Here is a 25,225-nt window from a genome sequence, read left to right on the forward strand (position 1 = left end):
AGTAGAAGAATTTTAAAATCAATGTTAAATTTTACAGGAAGCCAGTGAAGCTGGAGATACGAAGATAGTGTAACGTGTTGCATAGAAGAGGTCTGAGTTATAGAAGAGGTCTGAGTTATAATACAGGCAGCTGAATTCTGACTAAGTTGGAGTTTGTGGAGAAGCTTATGTGGGAGACCAAAGAGAACAGAATTACAATAATCAATGCATGTCGTGACCAGTGCATGAGTAAGGATGGTGGTGCTATTTATTGTGAGGGAGGGTCGCAGGCGTGTAATGCTATGAAGTTGAAAAAAAGATGGCAGTGTATCGTTATTGATATGGGGATTCAAAAGACAAAGTACTATCAAAAATAACCCCCAAAGTCTTAACCTGAGGGGACAGATAGACTGATGTACCATCAATATTAAGTTATTATTAGATTTTGATAAAGCAGACTTGGAGCCAATGAGAAGAACATCTGTCTTATGGCTATTGAGTTGGAGGAAATTAGAAGAAAACCAAGATTTTACCTAAAATAGACAGTTGTTGAGGCAGGAAGGAGGAAGGACAGAGTTGGGCTTTGTAGATATGTAGAGCTTAGTATCGTCTGCATAACAATGAAAATCAATTCCAAATTTCTTAAAAATGCCACCTAAAGGGAGTATTTATATCAAAAACAGTAAGGGGCCAAGCACAGCCAAAGATGCCTCTCTATAAAAGCCCTGGAATGCTTGTGATGACAAAATGAATGCAGCAAAATACTGGGAAATATTGGTGAAAAACCTGATGCAGTCTGCAGGAAGCCTACATCTTGATTTGTTTTCTAAGCAAAGCTACACAAGGATGACTTTAAAAAAAAAATGTCAATGTTCTAGAGTTTCAAAGTCAGAGTCCAGTCCGTGTTCACTTGAGAATCTGTGGCTGCACTTAAAAAAGGCGGTTGACTCGCAATCCCTGTGTAACGTAACAGAGCTTGAGCAGTTTGGCAAAGAAGAAGAAGGGGGCACATGCCAGTGTGCAGTAGTGCAGAGCTGACAGAGAAAATTACCTGGGCACACAAACTCAAGGCTGTCATGGCTGTCAAATGTGTATCAACTAAGTACTGAATACCTATGTGACCCTTTTTGTGTGGTGTTCTATATTTATAATTACTAGGAGGCTTCGCCCCCTGCTCACTATGCTCACCAATCCTCCCGCCTGCGCTACGTACCAGCCACTTCATGTCTCTGCCATTTGTGTAAGTGGATTTCACTTTCACCAAACAACAAAACTTTTTATTTTATTGGGTTAGAAATTAGACGATCTATAAGTCTCGCACTTAAAACCAAACAATATCTACATACTTCTGTCAGATCACCTATGTCCATATATTTGACTTCTTTTAGCTTTTACCTTTTCATCAGTATCGCATTGAATTTTGATTCCGTGTTTTGGAATTACATCGTGACAACGCAACGTATAACTGCCCGTGAGTGAATATCGTTTCTTTCTCTGTACACAAACTGTGTCTGACAATAGCATTCACACAAATGAGAAATGATTGACTCATGTGCATGGTTGTAAATATTTTAGATGTGGGCAGGATTTTTCCAAATCTCTTTGCATAAAGTCTTGTCTCGCAGGGCTTGAAATTTTCTCTCACAGGATTTTACTTTCACCAAACAACAAATCTTTTAATTCTAGCGGATACGCCTCTTCATTGGGAAGAAACACTACTTTTCCCTAATGGCGACATGAATTAGACGTCTCCAAGCTATGGTTTAAATCTGAACAATATATTCAATCTCCTTTTACAGTCCCATTATTTCACCGATTAATAATTTCTGTTCGTTTGTGATCTTTACTATCATTTTTTTGAGACTTTCAAATTTTCGTACTTCCATTATCTCTAACCTGTTCTGCATGTGTATCATGCCAATGTTTTAGAATTCTTTACGATGTTCTACTTTGTCATCTACTCTTTGTCTTTTATTTCCGGCCCCAGGCATGGTTAAATCTTTTGGCATAAAGTCTTGTCTCGCAGGCCGTGAAAGTGTCTCTCTGAGAAAGTCACGTCCTGTCTCTCTTCCCAAGATTTTTTTATTATAATAGAGATAACTAGCTGACCCGCGGCGTAGTATACGCCGCATAATTATTTATTGACGGGTGAACACTTCCTGAAAGACACAGTTGTCCAAATGGGGTGGGTTTGAGGATACGACTGTGAATGAATGAAAAGATGGAACTCTGGAGAGAGCAACATACAATTGTCCATGACTGAAAACTGGTTTTGGCAGGTACAGGCATATCTTTTTGAAAGTTTGGCCCTGTGCCTTATTAATTGTCATTGCAAAGGCTAATCTAACAGGAAATTGTCTGTGTGTAAAAGTAAAAGGCAAATTTGAATCTGATGGGGTCAGGGAAATCCGGGGAATAAGGAAAGTTTGTGAGGTAGTAGCTACGATAGTTTTACACTCCAGTACATTGCGGTAAATGCTGGTAACAGTCAGTGCCATTACAGAGACCTCTTGCTGGCATGAGGTTTCTGAGAAGCATGACGACTGAACCAATTTTAATTTGGAGTTTATGCGGAGGCATGCCAGTGGGAGTAAGACTGTTAAGAAATGAAGTAATGAAAGTTGATCTTCATCTGTGACGATGGAGTCAATGCTGGTGAAAGTTACATCGTCGGTAGGGATAAGTTTCAGTACTTGTTCATTAAGGTGTAGCGAGTCTTCGTTGGTGACGCTTAATATAGCTCGTGTACTGAGTTGTTCCGGAGTGACAGTCTATGCCTTGAGAGCGAGGGTGGACGCGGGAGGAAGGTTAGAGTTGGCGGACGGGGATCTGTTGTGCGTACCCCATGATGCGGGAGGAGGGTTTGAGTTGGCGGGCGGGGCTCTGTTGTGCATACCCCATGGTCAGGCGACTTGGTTGATTTATAAAAAAAATCAGCCGGAACCAAAAAGAACAATGAAAAGTCAATGTGGCTCAGAGGTGCATGTGGACTGTAGCAGAGACCAAAGCGACTGAGGATGTGTTTGGTGAGGTGTTGGGGGCGAGCACATGAGCAGGCAGTGCGCATGCCTCGAGAGCGAGGGTGGACGCGGGAGGAGGGTTGTAGTTGGTGGGCGAGGCTCTGTGAGTTGGTGGGCGTGGCTCTGTCTTGCGTACCCCATGGTCGGGTAACTTAGTCAATTATATATATAGATTTTCACTTTGACTTTAAACAGTCTTTTTCGGTTATTCAGTGTCAAAAAAATTACATTAATTCCACTGTGATTCAAAGTTGTATAACGATAATATGTGAGACTTGTAAGGGGGTGAATACTTTTCATAGGTGGTGTATTTACACTGTAACTACTCATTAATTAATTAACTAAAATATAATGAAACTAGCCAAACAATGGTGCAGGTTAGTAGACATTTACTGCAATATCATTAGGCTTTCCTATTTTACGGTGTGCTTACTTTGTTACTGCAGCTTAACTATATTATGGCGTCCTTGCTTGTATACTTCCAGAATTGGTACACCAGAATAAACTAATGCTTCAGGCAGAGAATTACTAAGTAGTTACACTTTAATAAAATAAACCAAATGCAAAGTGCTGGCACAATATTACATTTTATGTACAAAATATACTGCATGTACGCACAAATGTATGTATATATGTGTGTGTGTTTCTCGTGTAAAAATAAAAATCCTGGCACACAGTATAAGCCAGGCAAATCTTTTATATGAGTGCCGTTTTTTGAAAAGTCATTAACGTGTTGTTTAAATGTCATATGAATGGAGACAGGAAAGCCCGAAAAGGTCATTTTCCAACTATTTAATTCCCCCCTTTTATTGACATTTTCCTGAGATTTGTGCTATGAATAAATAATTCTTATAAAGCTCCTAAATATTCAGCATTATAAAAAGAAGCCCAGTGTTGACCTCCTCTTGCTTCTGTTTGATTCTCAAGTCTTATTGTTGTACCTCCCCTGACGATATCAGGCTGGCATGGCTCCATGAGTGTTGCAGTGAGAGCTCAGAGACAGCGACACTCACTCTTCACACAGCACTCTCTAATTTCATTTGAGATTGAAGGTTCAAACATTAAACAGGTTCAGAACACACTGGGTGGCATCGCGGCATGCCATGGTAGATTAGCGGGGTCCGTCTGTACTGTTCACTATGAAGTTGTAGTAAGTTAGGGTCAAAGTGTGTTTGTTAAGTGTTTCCAAAAAAGCTCACACTCCACTTTTGCCTTGTTGGTGGGAAGGTTTCAGTCTATGGACTGGAGGAACTTTCTTAACATCCCTCCTTCTAGCGAGACCTCATACCCTAAAGGAACAAGCCAATAAATACAAAGCATTCAAAAGAAACTACCCACATGCATCAGCCTTTGACCTTTGTCTTCTGTGGCCTTTCTAGAGAGACAACTGCCTCCTGTTCTTTATGTGCTCTGCCGGGGAGCTGCTCTTTGATTCATGGAAGAATTTAAGAAAATCCATACTTAATATTCCAGCTCTTCAACATGGTGATGTGCAAAATGGCTAACAGAAAAGTTCAGACAAGACAAGAGTCAAATGAGGCTTCATCTTCCCTCCAAATAATAAATAAATAAACATATAACTAAATGTTGGCAAAGAGTGCTAATTATTACAAAAGTTCTGTAAGTGATCAAGCTGAGATTTTTTAAAAGAGCACCAGAGAAGACCAAGAAGAAAGCAAGTTATGCCTGGAAGAGACTTTGAAGAGAAAGTCCCCTACAGGGTTGAGCTTCAAAGCTAGATAGATAGATAGATAGATAGATAGATAGATAGATAGATAGATAGATAGATAGATAGATGTGAAAGGCACTATATAATAGATAGATAGTGTGGAGCCGACCTGGACACATGACACAAGAGCTGCAATTGAATTAGCTTTACTATGGTTGTAGACTGACCAGTTGAAGCCCATTGCAGATGTATTGCACATTGCTATTCATTTTAAATGAAATGCCTTGGCTCTCTCATTTTACCAAGAAAAATATTTATGTTTTACATCCAACAGTAATACATATCTACTGTATTAATCAGATGTTTCATTTTATTAATGATAGATAGATAGATAGATAGATAGATAGATAGATAGATAGATAGATAGATAGATAGATAGATAGATAGATAGATGTGAAAGGCACTATATAATAGATAGATAGTGTGGAGCCGACCTGGACACAGACAGGCAGACATGTTCTTAATCACCACCACACGTTTATTTACAAACTATTTACAACAATGAAGTCACACAGACTCAGTCCATTTAGTGCACAATTACCCCAACAATCACAGTCCTGGCCACAAATGCCTTCTTCTCGGGCCGCCTCCACTCTCCTTTCTTGCCTTGTCCTTCTTCCTCCCGACTCTAGCCCTGAATGAATGGAGACGGCCCCTTTTAAACAGTTCCCGGATGAGCCCCAGGTGTTCCCGGCATTCCTCCCTTGGCCACGCCCCAGCGTGGCGGAAGTGCCGGCTGTCCTCCCAGCAGCTCTCTGGGTGCCGTCCTAAATCTTCCCCCCAGCACTTCCTGGTGTGGCGGAAGTTCTGGGGTAACAGGTCCCCAAGGCATTGGAGCGCCTCCTGGCGGTGACCATGGGCCCCTACAGGGTGGAGCTTCCATGCCCTGTACCCGTGGCAACCAGGAAGGCGGCCCCCACGTGATCCAGGGTGGGCTTTGTCCCTCTTCCAGTCCCTCACGGCGTCCCGGCCGGGTCGTTGCCCCTGGCATCCCTGACAATAGATAGATAGATAGATAGATAGATAGATAGATAGATAGATAGATAGATAGATAGATAAGACATTATATGACATGATAGAGTGGATTCCAAAATCCACTCTTCACATTTAACACATTTTGCTATGTTGCAGCTTTGTGCTAAAATCATTTAAACTAATTTTTCTCTTATCACGCAAAATTCAATATCCCATAATGTCAAAGTAAAAACTGGATTTTACCATTTTTGGCAAATTTATTAAAAATAAAAGGTGGAAATATCATATTGACACAATTATTCCTACCCTTTGCTGTGACACTTGAAATTTAGCTGAAGTACCAGATTCTACTGAACATCATTGAAATGTTTCTTCACCTTGTTTGGGATCCACCAGTGGTCTGTTTAATTGAATGAACCTGATTGGAAAAGGCCCACTGACAGTTCTGGCATTATGGATGCTGAAGAAGCTTTTGCATTTCCCATATAAAAAAAAAATAAAAATACATCAGTATATTATTAAACTATGATAGCAGCCATCTACCCAATAGTCTTACTAATAAAGAACACAGTTCCTAAGAGTCATATTACAATCTATTATTTTCTCAGCCATGTTTTCCAGACAAGCTCAGAGTTTCATTTATCAATGTTATCAGTTCAGCCTGCTGTATTTGTTATTGCAGCATATTTATGGATCAAGAAATAACACAAAGAATTTCTGCTCTCCCCTGCCCTGCCCACATGTATGGCTGATGCGCAACTCGAGAGCAGCACACTTCTTACTTTCTGTTACTGCACGATGTGCTTGCCACTGCCTAGCCATGTCTCATTTTGATGATTTTCCAGTACTACTCTTGTATCAACTTTTTTATTTTTTGCAGTACTACCTGCCTGTCATCTTTTGTTACGAACCATCATGTTTTAATATGGATGTACATATTAAAATAAAAATATGAGTAAGATTAGTTATGAAGTAATAAAATACAAGAAATGTATTTAAAATAACTTTTTAGAGTACTACAGAAATAACGGTAATAAAATAGAAACATTTTTTGTAATAATATTTAATGAGAAACATTAATTTTTCCTCTTTTAGGATCCTCAATAAACTGAATGGAGTCCAGATTCAGAATATTGGAAGAGTTTCAATGCTCACCCTTTTCAACGTGTCTGAGGAAGACTATGGTAACTACACCTGTGTGGCAATCAACAAATTAGGCAGTGCAAATGCAAGCATAGTCTTATACGGTGAGTAATACAGAGGAGGAGCGCTGGAATCTAACAGTCTAGATCAGCGGTGTCAAACTCCAGTCCTGGAGGGCCGCAGTGGCTGCAGGTTTTCATTCTAACAATTGTCCTAATCAGCAACCAGTTTTCACTGCTAATTAACTTAATGTCCCTTCATTTTAATAGTCCTGTTTTTAAGGATTCACTTCTCTGAATTGATTCTTTTCTCCATTAAATGGGAGCCAAACAGAAATGAGATGTGAAACGAGCCGACAGATGACCAGCTAAATTGGAACATCAAACTCTAACCAATTTCACTCCAACTAGTTTCTTAATGAGGAGCCAATTCTTGTTGTTAATTAAACCCGGTATTTAATTCCATGGCTTGTTTCTGCTCTCATTCTGCCACAGCAGACATTTCCAAAACTGTGGAACCGTCAAAATGTTTTGGTGACCTGAGCAGATTAACCTTACTGAGACCTTCACCTTTCTTTATTTTCAGATACTGTGGTTAGCTGGTCACACAGTGTCTTTTTTTGCATCTCATTATCATTAGGCTACTAATTAAGGTAAAAGAAACAAATAGGAGGTTCAAGTCAAGTTAATTAAAACTGAGGCAAAAGAAGTTAATTAGCAGCAAAAACTGGTCACTAGTTAAGAAGATGGTTAGAATGAAAACCTGCAGCCATTGCGGCCCTCCAGGACTGCAGTTCGACACCTGTGGTCTAGATGGAGTATAGATGAAGATATTTACATCTGTCTATCTACCTGTTATATAATGGCTTTCATCTATCTATCTATCTATCTATCTATCTATCTATCTATCTATCTATCTATCTATCTATCTATCTATCAGTAATAAAATGAAACATATGATTAATACAGTAGATATGTATTACTGTTGGATGTAAAACATAAATATTTTTCTTGGTAAAATGAGAGAGCCAAGGCATTTCATTTAAAATGAATAGCAATGTGCAATACATCTGCAATGGGCTTCAACTGGTCAGTCTACAACCATAGTAAAGCTAATTCAATTGCAGCTCTTTAATAAAGATTTAGCTGTTTTATGACAGTGTTTCAGAAGAATTGTGTTAAGGTGCTTTTCATGTTTTTTAAAAATAAAACTCTTAGTTTTTTTGGGTGTACATAATAGTTTTCCGTGCACACGAGACACCTTCCATTACTCACAAGACAGTTCTGAGTGTGCAGAAGAAAGTGTAAAATTTCAGTTTCATGTGCTCATAAGACTTTTTGGGTGTACACAGGAAACATTTGAGTTCTGTCTAATGTAACTATCTAATGAGTATGAGAAAGTGTCTTGTGCACCTGAAAAATACGTATTTTTTGCTCATATCACTTTAGGGGCTTTTAAAATTACATGGGGTTAGTAATTTATAAAAATATAACTTTTGGGCCGAATTTTCTTTTAAGTTGAATTTGCTCTGCACTTATGGTGAATGTGACAAACAGATAAGAGTCACACATCCTGTTCCTTCTTCTCATGATATTTGATCCTGGCTCAGATGCCCATTTTGATGCCCATCTGCAGTCCAGAAGGAATAGACTCACCCCAATCTACTCTCTAAGTACACAACTTGAGTTTCTAACGTGTTAAATTTTATTATCCAACCTGCAAAAATATGTAGTCAGTTTCATTACCCTTGTACCTCATTTAATTTAATATTTTCAAATTGTGTAATATATTTTGCTTGTCCTTATGTGCAATTCTAAAATTCTTATTTCAGTACTTAATCTTGTTTTTACTATCATTTTAGAGTCATTTTTTCAGCAGCTCATTGGCAAGTGATATAAATCAGTAGCCCAGTCTTTATTTTATTCTATGTGTTCCTTTTGGTTTAGAAATAAATGAGCCCACTAGCTCAACACAGTTACAAGGTTAGTATTATTAGTCATGTCAATTGTAAGTCAACCTTGCCTTATTCTGTTGCGATTGCATCCATTTCTGGATTTGCATGAAGGAATATTAACATTTTCACACAAATGATATGCAGCTGTATGTGTTTAATGCTTTGCTATCTGGCTTTGCTGCCTTAAAATGGCTATTTGGAGTGGAGGTTTAAAAGCAGCACTTTAAGAACAACTTCCCACTGGCAGACATGTCTGTTAATATTGCTTCAGATTTTTAGCTATACATTATGTAAACAATTATAAGTGTTTAATTGTTACAACATTAAAAATAATGAGTACAAATCATTAAGCTACGCTTTTAAATGTATTAAAATATATTCAATTTGTGGTTATACCATCAAGGAAGTAATGCAAAATACTGGCCTCATTAGTGTGGAAATGTCAGTATTTCCTATAATTGTTGCTTTTATTTAATTTGTTTTCATACTTTTCTGTTTTCCCTTCTTTCCATGGCATGGCTCATTTTATTTTTACCTGTTGCCAAGTAAGTAACAACATAAATGTGTCTGCATTTATGTACATGTCAAGTGTAATCACCAGGTCTTTTGTGGACATGCACTGCTCCTGATCCAAGGGGGGCGAGGATCCGTCCCTCATGCTAAGAGACACATTCGCCTACACAAAGTGACTTCCCAAGTTTCCCCTGGAGTTTTCAAGATGTGTCTCATCAGTAGAAAGGGTTCAGTGGTGTTTCGGATTAAGCAGTGTGCAGCTCCGTTTCATTTGGGAGTGTAAATTCATCGTTACACCTTGAAAATGTGTCTGCGTTAAATATCCTGCGAAAAGAGATTGATAATTTTAGATTTGAAAATAAAACCTTTATTGAATCAGATAAAAAAGATACAGAACAACAGTGTATTTATCGAACATGCAATTAAAATATGTCCTAAGGAAAAAGCAATTCCAAAAATATAACTGAACATTGTTTTTCTTCAAATTAATTCCGTATACCGTTCCTCTTTCCCCAACACAAATTAATAAATACAAAATCAATACATGACCAGAACTACTCCCACGGTTCACTCCTCCTGCTCTGCACATTCATTCAGATCATTCTCTGATATATTCCGTTAGTTTACCATCACTGCTCCCTGGTTGGACCCCGGATTGTCGATAGTCAAGTATCGAGGTGAGCCACGGCAGTGAGGATACAAACAGGCCAGATTACAGTCCTAAAGGAGTTTGGTGCTTTTAATGATTCCAATGTATTCTAAAATAAAGTGCGGTGCAGTCCTTCTTGTATAATAAAGGAAGTAAAAACAATGTTCTTGATTAATGTTAAAATCAATCCAAAAATACTCCAAAAACAGGTTAAAAATCCAAGATTAAAATCACAGGCAAGATCCATTCATTAAATCTGTGATGCACAGAGGTCTTCTTTCTTCAATAGCAAAGTCACCACTGTTAGCTAACGTGAATGGGTCACAGAGGGGACTGACACTGGACACCATCAAACAATATCAAAACGTCCATGAAAAAAATCTCATGTGCAAATCTTTAAATCAGCAAATCTTGACGTTTTAGATCTCCTTGAGTCTGAAAATACCATTTTTGGAATTATATCGGTGTGTGTGTATGTAAACACGATAACTTGAGTATGCTATCACTTAGGTCAACCAAATTTTGCATACAAGTATTAGGTACAAAACCTAGATTTCTAGAAACTTTTGAGCTATTTCCGCTAACCAGAAGTGGTACTTTTTCATTCATGCAGCTGCACAGTCCGATTTACTCAACTTTACTTTCATAAAAATTGTTCAATATATTATTAACTTGATTTGTTGTTGATGGTTCTTTAATGCTGCGGTGGGCTGGCGCCCTGCCCGGGGTTTGTTTCCTGCCTTGCACCCTGTGTTGGCTGGGATTAACTCCAGCAGACCCCCGTGACCCTGTAGTTAGGATGTAACGGGTTAGATAATGAATGCATGGATGGGTTCTTTAATGTACATAATATAAAAATATAATCATTGTCTTGCAGTTTACTCCTCAAGTATTCATCCCCATATTTGAGTACACAACAAAGTCTAGGGGAGACCATTCCAGATTTTTATTTAACAATATTGTAGCAAAAAAAAAACTTTTGCACATTGTGAGCATACAACTACTTGATTTGATATGTGGATTATGCAATACATTTTTCATAGATGTTATTGATATTACATGTATGTTGCTGTTGTCCAGAACTGGTTGCCACTGGGTCTTTGGTATGTCATTTCTCCATGAAAACATGAGATCAATTTTTTTTTTGTTACAGAGTATGTAACATGGTTAGAGTAAAGTTACAAACCATGAAGAACTGAAATTAATATAAAAAGTAAAAAAATGGAGAATTAAAAAAAAGGATAACCAAATCAACAACAACAACATTGATTTCTATAGCACATTTTCATACAAACAGTAGCTCAAAGTGCTTTACATAATAAAGAATAGAAAAATAAAAGACACAATAAGAAAAAAAAATAAGTCAACATTAATTAACATAGAATAAGGGTAAGGTCCAATGGCCAGGGGGGCAGAAAAAAAAAAAACTCCAGACGGCTGGAGGAAAAAAATAAAATCTGCTGGGATTCCAGACCATTAGACCACCCAGTCCCCTCTGGGCATTCTACCTAACATAAATGAAAGAGTCCTCTTTGGATTTAGGGTTCTCACGGAAGGACTTGATGATGATGGTCACGTAGACTTCTGCCTTTTAATCCATCCATCATTGTTGGTGCATCATGAAGCTTTGAGTAGGTGGAGGTGGCGCAGGCCACCACCACAAAGAAACCGGAAAAAGAAACAGAAGAGAGAGTTGGGGTCAGTACGGATTTTAGAGCCACCATGAATATTTATTATGATGAATTGAACATATAGAGTATCAGGATTACGTTAAAGTGAAGTTATAAAAAGGCCATGTTAAAGTAATGTGTTTTCAGCAGTTTTTTAAAGTACTCCACTGTATCAGCCTGGCGAATTCCTATTGGCAGGCTATTCCAGATTTTAGGTGCATAACAGCAGAAGGCCGCCTCACCACTTCTTTTAAGCTTTGTTCTTGGAATTCTAAGGAGACACTCATTTGAAGATCTAAGGTTACGATTTGGAATATAAGGTGTCAGACATTCCGATATATAAGATGGAGCGAGATTATTTAAGGCTTTATAAACCATAAGCAGTATTTTAAAGTCAATCCTGAATGACACAGGCAACCAGTGTAGTGACATCAAAACTAGAGAAATGTGTTCAGATTTTCTTTTCCTAGTTAGGATTCTAGCAGCTGCATTCTGCACTCGTTGCAAATGATTTATGTCTTTTTTGGGTAGTCCTGAGAGGAGTGCGTTACAGTAATCTAGTCGACTGAAAACAAACGCGTGAACTAATTTCTCAGCATCTTTCAGTGATATAAGAGGTCTAACTTTACTTATGTTTCTTAAGTGAAAAAATGCTGTCCTAGTGACCTGATTAATATGCAATTTAAAATTCAGATTACAGTCAACAGTTACCCCTAAGCTTTTTACCTCCATCTTGACTTTTAATCCTAATGTATCCAGTTTATTTCTAATAGCCTCATTGTATCCATTATTGCCAATCACTGTATTCCTAAAAAATTTAAATATCAAAGAAGATATGGATGTTCAGTGGACTAAATAAGAACAAGCAAGGGAATTACAAAAAAAAGTCCACAAACAAATTCAGAAATGAGAAGACAGCCCAAAGCTACTCAATTCAAAGACTTGCAGTGAGAATTTCTAAGTTGTGTTCCTGCGTGTGAGTTTGTCTCGATCTGCATGCTCCCCCCCCACCCATTGTGCCTTCAGTCCACTACTCCAACAGTAAAATGAACAACAGCAACAATAATTTTTTTGTATAGCCCAAGATCCCACAAGGAATGCCTCTATGGACTTTAACAGGCCCTGTTTTTAACATCCCCAGCCTTCAATCTCTATTAAAAACAAGGCAAAACCCCCCCCCCCCCCAAAAAAAAATAGAAGAAATTTTGGGAAAAGCAATTCAGAGTCAACCCCTTTCAAGGCACATTGGGCGTGCAGTGGATGTCAAAAAGTGGGGTAAACACAACACACAAAACTGAACACAAGTAATCCTCTTCACAGAGCTAGATGGCCAATCTATCATTGCAACAAAGAACCAACACAGAGCACAAGGATAGAAAACAGCCTGCGCTTAAAGGGATGTCAAATAGCTATGTAATCACATTAAAGGGACCGGGCGAGGAAAAAGCAAGATAAAGGGTTTTAGGTGATTCTGAATAAAGAATTTGTAAATATTTAAGTGTATGTCTGCATGATTAACAGTTGGTGGAAAAATCTTCATTGAAGTCTTTCTTCACATTTTTCCATATTTATTATCATTTCTAGTGTGTCAGAATTATTCATCACATGTTAACAATTGACTATCACTTTTTCTAAGTGCGAGTTAATTTTTATTACTTATGTCTTTATAAGTGCATGTATCCCTTGCAACCATCCTTAAATAAATAAAAATGCATGTTTGGCTGGATTTTTTCATACTTTTTACTCTTAAATCCACCACCCATAACGAAAGTGTATCCCAACATGAACTCATCTGCAATTATGATTTATGAGCAGTGCTCGGCCATCCGCGTGAGTGCGTTTGTGTCCGTGCATGTGCATGTTTAATTTGCTTGCTGTCTGCAGAGCGCTGTTAAGTCAAACTTGTCTGGCCCTTCTTCGTTACTTTTAAGTAATGTGATTGAAAGGCTTTAAGCAGCATCCTCAGAGTTTTGCATGATTTTTATATTCTAGTGCCAACCACTGGTTCAGTGTTAATAAATTATAGAGAATTCTGTAAAGGTTGTGGGTGTCTTCCAATGTAATTCCTGCATATTGTGCATTTTCATCCGCAAACTGATTTGAGGTGTTAATTACACCAGATTTAGCAAACTCGATAGAAAAAAGAAAGAACTTACTGTTGTGAGAAAATGAAATATATGCCATTTCTCCAACCAGCTATTGTTCTTATTTATCCACCTGCAAAGTGGGATAGAATGGCCTGCACCATTCAGCATCAAGATGAAACTCCTTAATGAAGCAATAAACATAATAAGCAAAGACCGAAGGCAGTGAAGCACATGCCAGTCACACCCCTAATCACAACGCATCCCTCTGGTAACATCTGCCATCCCCTTCCTTCCATTCGCTGCCAGCAGGTTGACACTTTCTAACAAGTTGAAGCAGCTCATCCGAATTGGAATTTGTTTTTGATGGGATGCATTTATCACTTTGGTTTCAAAGCTCAAATTATCATCCGGCAGGATGTCCATCATTTACCTGATGAGACCTGAGCGGTAGGCCTTCAAAATGCACTAGTCCTACCATGGTTTAATTAGCAATGTGCGACAATGTCTAGAATGATGTCAACGAAGACATGGCGTCTGTCCCAAACAATTACTCCACTCCATCACACAGAGTGAGAAATGTCGAACTGGCAATGAGTTTAGAAAGTAATAATTGAAAAAAAAGTTGTTTTTAATTGTGAAGAACAAGCCGGTTTTTCCTGTGTAATACGGCACCAAGCTGGGAATGACCAACAACTGCAAACCTAGCTGAAATTCGATTAAGCTGGCAGATATTTCCACTTTCACTGTCAATGTAATCCGTCAAACTGTTTATCAAATTGATGTAACTTCATTTGGGTCCACTCATCCTAGATTACACTGCTCGGTTTATAAATAGCTCCTAAAAATTAAAACCACAATTAATCCATCACTTTAGGGCTAATATCCTCCACAGGCATGGAATGATACATCCCTACAACACACACATTCCCTTTCTAAATTATGGTTAACAGATGGTAAATATGATTTGGTGGTTAGCTGTTGAAATAGGTGTCTTCTCTAAAATGGTTTATGTTGACCGTATGGAGTTTACCTTGTGGACGTGCCAGGCAGGCCTGGGTCTGATAATGCTGGCTTCTTTTCAAGGTAAGAAAAGTCCAACTGGTGAAACCTTAGGGAGATTTTCCAGAAGGTACATTAACAGAGAATAGCTCTGAAAGTGAGGCACACACTTGAGAATGCCTTACTCTTTTATACATCACCAGTATATAAAATGGCAAAGGATTTGTGTTACACTTTAGATCCTTAGGAGACAGTACTATACAACAATAGGGGAAGAAAAAGGAAAGATGTTTGCCTGGGCGATCCTCTGAGACATTATTGTAAAACATCCAAGAAGATTTACCTAGACATTTCCTGTCAGGGATTACAGTAACTCAGCGTTTCTCAGCCTTTAAGTATTTGCGACCCGCGTTTTCATAACAGTTTTAATCGCGCCCCCCTAACATTTTTTTGAAATGTAGATGCATATTTTATTATACCTACTTAACTTTTATCGACATTTATCTAACTCTATATTTATTGTTCTAGTATCAGAATGTAGTTTAAGTTAATTTGTTTTGGTTTCAACAGATGTTTTTTTCATATTTTTGATTCTTGTTTTTTTTCACATCTTCGCGCCTCCCTTTATGTTACTTCACGCACCCCTAGGCAGGCCCGCCCCACAGGTTGAGAACCACTGCAGTAACCTGCTCCTAAGAATATTTTTCCAGGCACATCATAAGACGCCTCTGTGGCTAGTAATAATAAAAAGATGCAAAAGTGGGGTCTTAATAAAATAAAAGTCAAAACAAGAGATTTGCTCTGAAAATCCTTAGGAAACCTCAACCGAGATTTGTCTAATCGATGCTAAGGCAACATTTTCAAATCCATCAAAAAGAGGAAATTTACCCAGAAAATCTTTAGAAGACATAACCTAAAAGAGATTTACCCAGACAGTCCCAGGGCGACATCTACATGTACATCAACAAGGCAAATAAAGAGACGAATGTTGAGCTCCTCTAGAAACGAGAACATAAAGGATACCAAATGCGAGATTCCATACAGAAATCCTGATTAAGCATCAACATAAAAGAGACCATAAGAGAAATTCATTAAAATGGTCTCAGGAAAAAAGAAAACACAACAGGAGAGATTTGCATGTAATAACTACAGGAAATTTCTACTGTAATTTAAATTGACAAAATGTGATGTGGCTACTGGATGTTTGGCACCAACAGCAAATTCTTCAAAAGGAATAATTGCTTACAAGTTATTTAAGTGAAATTAGCAATTAATCAAACCCAAAGACAGATGTACCTACATGATTCTAAGGAGACAAATACAAAAAATTGTGAAAATCTGAATTTCCTTACAAGTTCCTAAGGAAGCAGTGATATGAAACTGATTCGAGCAGAGGATCCTACAGACCAAATGAGAAAACTGTGAGCAAGGAATATACATATGATATTAGAACACACATATATACATATGTTCATTCATATATATATTTATATGAATGAACATATTGTGACCGGGTAACACTCTCAAAAACATCAGATTTTTGGGACACCAACCAGGTTGTGCCTTTAATTCATCTCCTGACAATATTAAAGTATTGAAAAAAAAAATAAATCGCGCCTTTCAGCTTCTCCCTAGTCTGGAGCTTTCGAAATAGTGAGAATGGATCTGGCTTTGAAGAGCTCCATCTTGCGGCTTTCTATGACCTAAAAAGACACCTCTTCCTGGGACGCCCAGCTTTTATGAAGGTCGGACCGGATGGAGCAGGGCTAGATGCCCTCACTGTGCGGGAAGAAAGAGAAGATAAAGTTAGCTGTAGCTCATTTTGGCCTGTAAAAGAGTCCTCCAATGCACATATGTGACAATATATATATATATATATATATATATATATATATATATATATATATATATATATATATATATATATATATATATATATATATTTATTTATTTATATACAGGGTGACTCAAAATGATGTTAACATTTGAATGACGGAAACAATTTATTCACAAAGATGATTTGCAGGAATGTCTCAACCTGTTCACCATCATGTTCAACACACAAAAAACATCAAGCAACAGTACCATTTAAAGTCCAGACACACATTTCGCAGGGAATAGATGATACCACGGTCCGTATTCTGTCTTTCAGGTCATTGATATCACGAACTTTCCTGCTATACACACGCTCCTTTACCGTACCCCATAACCAGAAATCACAGGGTGTCAAATCAGGGGAGTGTGGAGGCCATAGCAATGGTCCACCATGACCTATCCATCGACCTGTTAGTGTTAACATAATTTTGACTCACCCTGTATATATTGTCACAGGAGGCTGGGAGTCAGACTCAACCGGGACGCTGTGAAGGATCGGGAGGTGGTCTATACATTCCCCGGGCCACAAGGGGGCAACCACCCTGGATGTTGAGGGGACCACGGGGAAGTAGCAAGGAGGCTCAAGCCCACTGGGGCCCGTGGCCACCGCCAGGGTGCGCCCTGAGCATCATGGAGCCCGGGAGATCGACACTTCCACTACAACTGGGAAGGTGGAGGAAGGGCCTTCCAGGGATGCCCGGAGTGCTGCCGGGTGCAAGGGCAGCATTTCTGCCACATCAGGATGTGCTGCCAGAAGAGTGTCATCGGGCACCTGGACCACATCCGGTTGGGAATTAAAGGGGCCGCCTCACTCCAATCAGGAAGCTAGAGTCGGGAGCTGGAGGTGGATGAAGCTCCAGCGGCAGGAGGAAGAGAGACGGCCCACGGACATTTAAAGGAGGGTGTTTGGTACAGGAGCACTGTGTGTGGTGCAGGACTATTTGGTACGTGTATATAGTGTAAATAAAAGTGTGTGGCATTCAACATCCGGTGTCTATATATATATAGTGAACAGATCGCTGTATATTGCCCTACCCGGCACAGACTTACACGGAGGCACGTATAAAAACACAACAAGACTTTAATTTTCTTCACCTGTGGGACACGTCTTCCCTGTGAACCCCACAGGCAATACACAGTTCCAAAAGCACTTAAGCCACAACACACAACCCTTCTTCTGGCACCACCACTCCTCCCAGGCTACCTCCTCCTCTTCCTGCCGATTCTGGCCCTGAGTGTTGGTTGCCGGTCTTTTTTATAGCCCACCTGGAAGTGCTCCAGGTGATTGCACTTCCGGGTGGGGCTGTAGAGTTATCCAAGCTGGCTCCGGGATCCATCCAACACCCCCTGCCGTCCACCCCAGATCCCCACAGGGTTGTGGAGAACTCCATCTCCCATGGAACCCTGCAGGAAACTGAGCCACCATCATCAGCCAGGGAGGCTGCCACCGAACGTCCTGGGGCAGGTACTGAGGAGCCCGTGGCTGCTCCCCCGGAGCATAAGTAGAAGGGGCGTCCCGGCCGGGCATGGGAGCCGGTCGCCTGCCACATTTCCCTCTCTCAGATGAGCCCTGTGGACAAAGAGTTGGCATCCTTGGCTGCACGGCTCCGCCCTGTGTAAATATAAAGAACAGGTTTGAGGGTGCTGCCCCGACGTCCCTGTCACTCGGACGTCCTCCCTGGACAACACCTCCAGACGTGGCCACAGCGGTCCCAGTTATAACACGGCCGACTCCCTCCAGCTCGACCCTTGCGGGAGTGGAAGCAGACAGGAAACCCCTGCTGGAAACTGAGGCACCATCGTCAGCCAGGGAGGCTGCCACCAAGTGTCCCGGGAGAGGTACTGAGGAGACCAGGAATGCTTCCCCAGAACATAAGTAGAAGGGTCGCCTGCCACATTATATTATATATATATATATATATATATATATATATATATATATATATATTTATATATATTGTGGAGCCGACCCGGACACAGACAGGCGGACATGTTGTTAAATACCACCACACGTTTATTTACACAATTATTTACAATTAAATGGTCACTCAGACCCAGTTCAGTTAGTGCACAAACCCCAAACACAGTCCTGGCCACGCAATGTCTTCTTCTCAGGCCGCCTCCACTCTCCTCTCTTGCCTCGTCCTCTTCCACCCGACTCTAGCCTAGAATGAAGGGAGACGGCCCCTTTTATTCTCTCCCGGATGAGCTCCATTTGGCTCCCGGCATTCCCTCGTTGGCCACGCCCCAGCGTGGCGGAAGTGCCGCTGTTCTCCCGCAGCTCTCGGGTGTCCTTCCTAATCTTCCCCAGCACTTCCTGGTGTGGCGGAAGTGCTGAGGGAACAGGTCCCTAAGGCATTGGGGCGCCTCCTGGCAGTGACCACGGGCCCCTGCAGGGTGGGGCTTCCATGCCCTTAACCCGTGGCCCCCAAAGCAACCAGGAAGGTGGCCCCCATGTGATCCAGGGTGGGCGCAGTCCCACATCTGGTCCCTCACGGCGTCCTGGCCGGGTCGTTGCCTCTGGCATCCCTGACAGTGCCCCACAGCCAGCGAAGACCACTCGGGAAGAGTATATATATATATATATATACACAATATATTGTCACACACGTGCGTTGGAGGACTCTTTATATTTTATATATATATATTTTTATTGTGACAGATGGGGGGGCACTGTCGTCCCCTTGAACCCTCAGATCAGACACCAGCTAAAAGTCCAATAATAATTTTTATTTGGACACAACAGTGCACAAAGCACCCTCCACTCCACAATACTTATAAATTAAACACCAATCAATAATCTATAAACAATCCTCCTCTCCCAGACGCGTTGCCACCCTTCCTCTCGACTCAGCTCATCCATCTGGGATTTCTCAGTCTTTTATAGTCCATGACCCAGTCAGGAAAAAATTCTCTTCTTCATCCTGGAAGTACATCATTTTCCCTGTCGCTGTGACTAAGATGTACTTCCGGGTTATAGGGCAAATAACAGTCCCTGGGCCTCCCTGAAACAACCCCTGGTGGCCTCGACGTTAACCAGCAGGGCTGTACAGGAAAACTCCATAGTCCATGATACCCTGCTGGAATTCGGGGCATCTCAATGTCGCAGGGAGGGCTCCCTCTAGCGGCCTGGGGGTATTGGCCAGGATGAATGGCCAGCCATAGTCCACTATATATATACACATTTACATTTTAGTACAGTACATTTATCAAAAGGGATCTGACTTCTGTATGCTTGTTCATATCAGATCTGAAAAGACCTTTAAGCAATAAAACACACCTGAAGAGATATTTGCCCTAAAGAAAATGTCACAAATTTGAAAATTACTTAGAGGAAACATACAGTAAACATCTGTATATGACAGGCTAAAAAAGACTTACCAAAAAGATCTTTTGGGGAACAGAAAAAAACCCCAAAAACACTTAAAGAGAGATTTCCTAGAAAACTGCAACGATCAGGGGTGTAAAACTGACTGCAAAATCTCATGAGCAGAACCACGTGAAATGGACCATAACAGAGATTTGTCCAGATGGCCCGCAAGTGAAAACTGTATAAAAGAGGACAAGCAGTCTTCCAGCAATTTATCTCCCTGGAACCCGTCTTTAAAATGACATAAATGATTGTGTTACTCAAAAGGTCCCATAAGAAAACATTTTGAAATCAACTTTTTCTCGTTAAGACCCTTACACAATATCTATATAAAATAGATGACCCTAAGAAACAACTGAACAAATGACAGAAGAGTTTCAGTAGATAATTAAATACCAAAGAGATATTTACTCAAAAGATCTCAGGGCACAACTATGCACATCACACCAAAGAAAAGGTTTACTAAGAAGATCACCTAGAGGCCTCTAAAAAGTTATTTAAAAAGAGAGAATAAGCCAAAAGACATTACTATGAAAACAGTGCAAAGTGAGATTTGCCCAGAACGCCCTCACGGAAAATCTGATAAATATAAATTCAATCAATAAACAAGAAAGAAATTTGTTCAGAAGATGCTCAAGAGGCATTTACAAAAACTGTCAATCATTTTCAGTTCCTAGCATGTTGGAAATGCTATGTTGTTTTATAAAGAGTTCACTTTACTTTCCATCGGCATTTCTCAGATACTTAACTGCTTAATCTGTGACTGCTTCAGACGCACAAGCAATGCTCTTTAATGGAGGAAGAGCAGATACAGGTGGATTAGTGCTCATGCACTTTAGAGGGAGAACTGGGGAGTCCATTAAGATTTAAGTGGCTTTGGACACTCATACTAGTGGGCCGAACCATCTGGCGTGATTGTAGCAGGAAGAGCTGATTTATCATTGTTGTTGTTTTCAATCAGGTCTCTCGCCGTACCAAAAATCATTCCCTTTCATTTTTTTTCTTATCAGGCACGTTTCTAGGTATGCAATAATTACAAGTAGCATGAAGAAAGGAGTGCAAGATAAATCCAAAAGATTAAGTTGAAGCATGAAAAACAGGAAAACATGCATACAAAATACAGATTCGTACACGCATGCTGTTATGAAATTGAGGCACAGCGACTCTGCTCTTGATGCAGCTAACAGTTTTGCATCTGGTTTTGGTGATAACACATTTTTTGATTTTTGATTTGTGGACTTCACTGTTCATTTCATTTTCAGGTTTTTTGACCCTGCATCTTTTAGAATTGTCTTCTGGTTGTTCAGATCCTGGCTACATTCATAGTTTAGCGCTTTGTTTTTGACAATAGCTTTTCTGACCTTCGATATTGATCCTTGCTGCAGTTTCCCGAGCAAATGCATATTTCCCAGGACTTGCATGAGGTGTCTTTCTCTCTTTCCAGCAAGCTATTCTGGGAGATCAGCCGGAACTTAAAAAGAGGGTGGGTGTTGCCTATGTTAAGGTCCACCTGGATAGCACGAGTGGCACAGCACCTATATACATTTCAACTTTAACACAGTTTTGATGAGAACAGGCCATTCAGCCCAATAAATCTCACCATGCCTCCATGCTACCCATCTAATTCCTCTAAAGACATCTTTAGAAGGCCCCAAATATCCTACTCTTTATCACTCTGTCTGGTAACCTATTCTGTGTGTTTCTTTGGATCTCTAAGCGTAGAAAAACTTTGTAACATTTGTGCGGAAATTAAAAGTGACCCTGTGTTCTTGTTGAAAAACTCCTTTTAAAGTAACGGACTCGAGTCCCTTCATAATTTTAAACACTCTAATCATGTCACCTCCTAATCTCCATTTGCTTAAACTAAAAAGGTTCAACCCCTTTAGTCTCTCCTCATAACTCATACCCCTCAGAGCTATAATCAGCAGAGTCGCTCTTCTCTGGACTTTCTCTTGTGCTGGTTTGTCTTTTTGTAGTCAGTACCAGAACTGCACACTGTACAGTGATGTGCACTATAAAGTTTAAGCATGACCTCCTTTGACTTCCACTCTTGTGCTATGCAGCCTAACATCCTGACAGTCTTCTTAATGTCTTCTGAACACTGTCTGGATGTAGGTAGTGACAGGTCTGATGCAACTCCTTCTCAGAGTTTCAAACATCCTGTTGTGTATTTAAATCTAACCTTTTTACTGCCTACATGAAATATTTTACATTTACTTACCCTAAACTTCATCTGCCACAAATCTGCCTAAGCGTGTATTCTGTCCCAGTCCCCCCTCTAATGATCCGTCTGATTCGGTATTTCAGTACCTGCCATTCCTCTTAGTTGGGTATCATCTGTGACCTTAAACACCTTGCTATTTATATTCTTATCCAGCTTGTTTATACATATTTAAAAGAATGGCACCACAATGCATATTGTGACCCCAGTGGGGTGCTCAGCCAACCAGAACACAAACCTATGTATCAGATTTTCCATCCCAATATGCAAAGCACAGAAAACAGATAATTCGCTAAACACAATCCTAGTCTATTTTAGCCACTCTTGGCTCTCTGAGTAATTCATGTAGGCCTCCTTTAACTTTATCACAATGTTTTCCTATGGCAGACAAAATACAGTAGTCCCTCTAGCTTGCACAATTAAATTCACCCATCTCTTGGTGTTGTTCTTTCTGATCTCCTATCCTGAAGTGAACTCATGGGTTTGGTCCAACTTTTCCTTTTATTAAGATCCCTGGAAGAGGCAGAGCTTCTTATGGGTGTTCTTGACATCACTGGGCTCACTACACCACCAGGCCCCTCTGGATCTCTCAGTGTCTTTTGTGGATCATTTCTTGTCCTCTACTGAAAAGCTCATAAAATACCCTCTGAGGTATCTGGAGTTGCTCCGGAGTTTGTCCTGGTCTCTAAGCTTTATGTCACATGATATATATACCGTATTTACTCATGTACCACGTGCCCTCGTGTAATATGCACACCCTAATTTTTGCAAAGAAAATCGCGAAAAAAATTGCCCCGTGTATAACACGCATTGTGATTGTATAGGAAGCATTTAGGGCACGTTTTCCATGAAATGCACTTCTGTTTTTGTTGCATGACGAAAGAGCGAGAGAGAGAGCGAAAGAGAGAGTGAGAGAGAGCACACGCGAGCGAGTGAGCCCAAGCAGAAGAAGTAAACATTACAGAAAAAATTTCCTTGTGTATGACACGCACCTGATTTGCTAATGCTAATTTTCTGGAAAAAATATCTGCGTGGTACACGCGTAAATATGTTATATATCTATATATAAAATCCAACGTCTGTCTATCTGTATGTCTGCCCGCTTTTCACGAGAGAACTACTTAACGGATTTAGATTGGGTTCATTTTCTATAATTTTCTCCAACATTCCGGTTGATTTTACGACTTCTCAAATCATGTTAAGTATCATAGTTCGCTTGCGGTACCAATTGATTTGCATGAGTCCGAGAGAGATGCAGTGGCCCGAGGTGAAGTGGGTGGGGCGTGTCTTACATTCGCTTTGATTTTGCAACTTCTCTGATCACACTAAGAATCATAGTTCGCAAGCAGGAGTGATATATTCACGCTCATCCGAGACAGAGGCTGCAGGCTGAGAGGAAGGGGAATCGTGTTATCAGGAGTAGGGAGCCAGGCATGGCCCACCTCGCTGTCCTGTTTCACTTCTCCGTGGGCGAAGCCGCAGGGTACGGCTAGTATATAGATAAATGCTTGTATAGGTTTATAGATTTGCAGTGGATTCAGAAAGTATTCAGACTCCTTCACTTTTTTCACATTTTGCTATGTTCCAGGCTGATGCTAAAATCATTCAAATTTGCTTTTCCCCTTATTAAGCAAAAATTAATGTTCAGAATGACAAAGTGAAAACAGGATTTTTTAATTTTGGGCAAATGTCATATTGACCCAAATATTTAGATGTTTTTCTGTGACACTTAAAATCTGGCTCAAATGCATCGCATTCTCTTCATCATAGTTGAGATGTTCCTGCACTTTGTTTGGAGTCTGCCTGTCATCAATTTAGTTGATTGGAAATGATTAGGAACGTCACACACACACACTCACACACCTGTCTATAGATGATCCCTCAGTTCAGAATATGTGTCAGAGCAACACCAAACCAAGAACAGCCTGCAGAGTTTAGGGCCATGATTGTGTCGAGGCACAGACCTGGGTAAGCCTACAAAACATTGAGGGGTCTCCATAATTCTTAAATAGAAGAAGTTGGAAACAACCATGACTCATTCTAGAGCTGTCCAAGAGAGGTGAGCAAGATCCAAAGGTAACTTCAGCTTCAGAGAACCTGTGTGTGGTGATGGAAAAAACCTCAAAAGGACAACCATCATTACAACACTCCACTGATCTGGGCTTTATGAAAGTGTGACTAGACAGAAGACTCTCCTCAGTAAAAGACACCTAGAAGTCTACTTGGAGTTTGGTAAAAGGCACCTAAGGGACTCTCAGACTGTCAGGAAAAAAGATTTGATGGTCTGATGTAACCAAGATTAACATCATGTCTGGAGGAAACCATCGCTGCTCAATATCTATGCAGTGCCATTCCAGTTTAAAAGCATGGTGGTGGCAACCTCATTCTGTTGAGTTGTTTTCCAGTGACAGTAATTAGGGGAACAAGGCAGGGTTAAAGGAAAGCTGAAGGAAGCAAAGTATGGAGATCTCCTTAATGAAAACCTGCTCCAGAGTTCTGAACTTCAGACTGGACCAAAAGTTCAACTTCCAATAGGACAATGAAAACACACCAGTTACTTAGAGACACCTCTGGGAATGTCCTTGAGTTGCCCAGTAAGAGCTTAGACTTGAACCCAACCAAACATGTCTGAAGAGGCCTGAAAATAGCTGTTCACCTACAATCTCCATCTAACCTGACAAACGGCATCCACAGAGAAGAATGGCAGAAAATTCCCAAATCCAGTTGTGCGAAGCTGGTTGCGTCATAGCCACGAAGACTCCAGCACCAGTAAAAAGTTTGAATATTTTTAAAATTTTAATAGCTATGTAAAAATTTCTAAAATCCTGCTTTAGCATTATCATTTTTGGGTATTAAGTGTTGCCTGATTTGGAAAAAAATGAATTGAAATGATTTTAGCACAAAGCTGCAACATAACGAAATGTGAAAAAGTGAAGGGTCTGAGTACTTTCTGAATGCACTGTAATGGTCATTATTGTCATGTGTGCACAGACCATTGAAATTCTTAATCAACAGGCCACCCATCATCACCTTCTGGCACC

The 25,225-nt window shown here is 40.1% G+C and overlaps 1 protein-coding gene across 2 annotated transcripts in view; it reads left to right on the plus strand.

The window, feature by feature from the left end:
• ntm (neurotrimin) overlaps positions 1-25,225 on the plus strand; it is a 685,464-nt gene that overhangs the window by 631,695 nt on the left and 28,544 nt on the right. The window contains exons 6-7 of one of the 2 annotated variants that reach the window (XM_039764120.1): positions 6,799-6,950; positions 8,793-8,828. In XM_039764120.1, coding sequence (XP_039620054.1) covers positions 6,799-6,950; positions 8,793-8,828 — 188 coding nt within the window. The remainder of the gene's footprint in view (positions 1-6,798; positions 6,951-8,792; positions 8,829-25,225) is intronic. The other variant, XM_039764121.1, reaches the window with a different exon arrangement.

The sequence above is a fragment of the Polypterus senegalus genome, chromosome 9 (assembly GCF_016835505.1).
Source record: "Polypterus senegalus isolate Bchr_013 chromosome 9, ASM1683550v1, whole genome shotgun sequence".
NCBI classification, from domain to species: Eukaryota; Metazoa; Chordata; class Cladistia; order Polypteriformes; family Polypteridae; genus Polypterus; species Polypterus senegalus.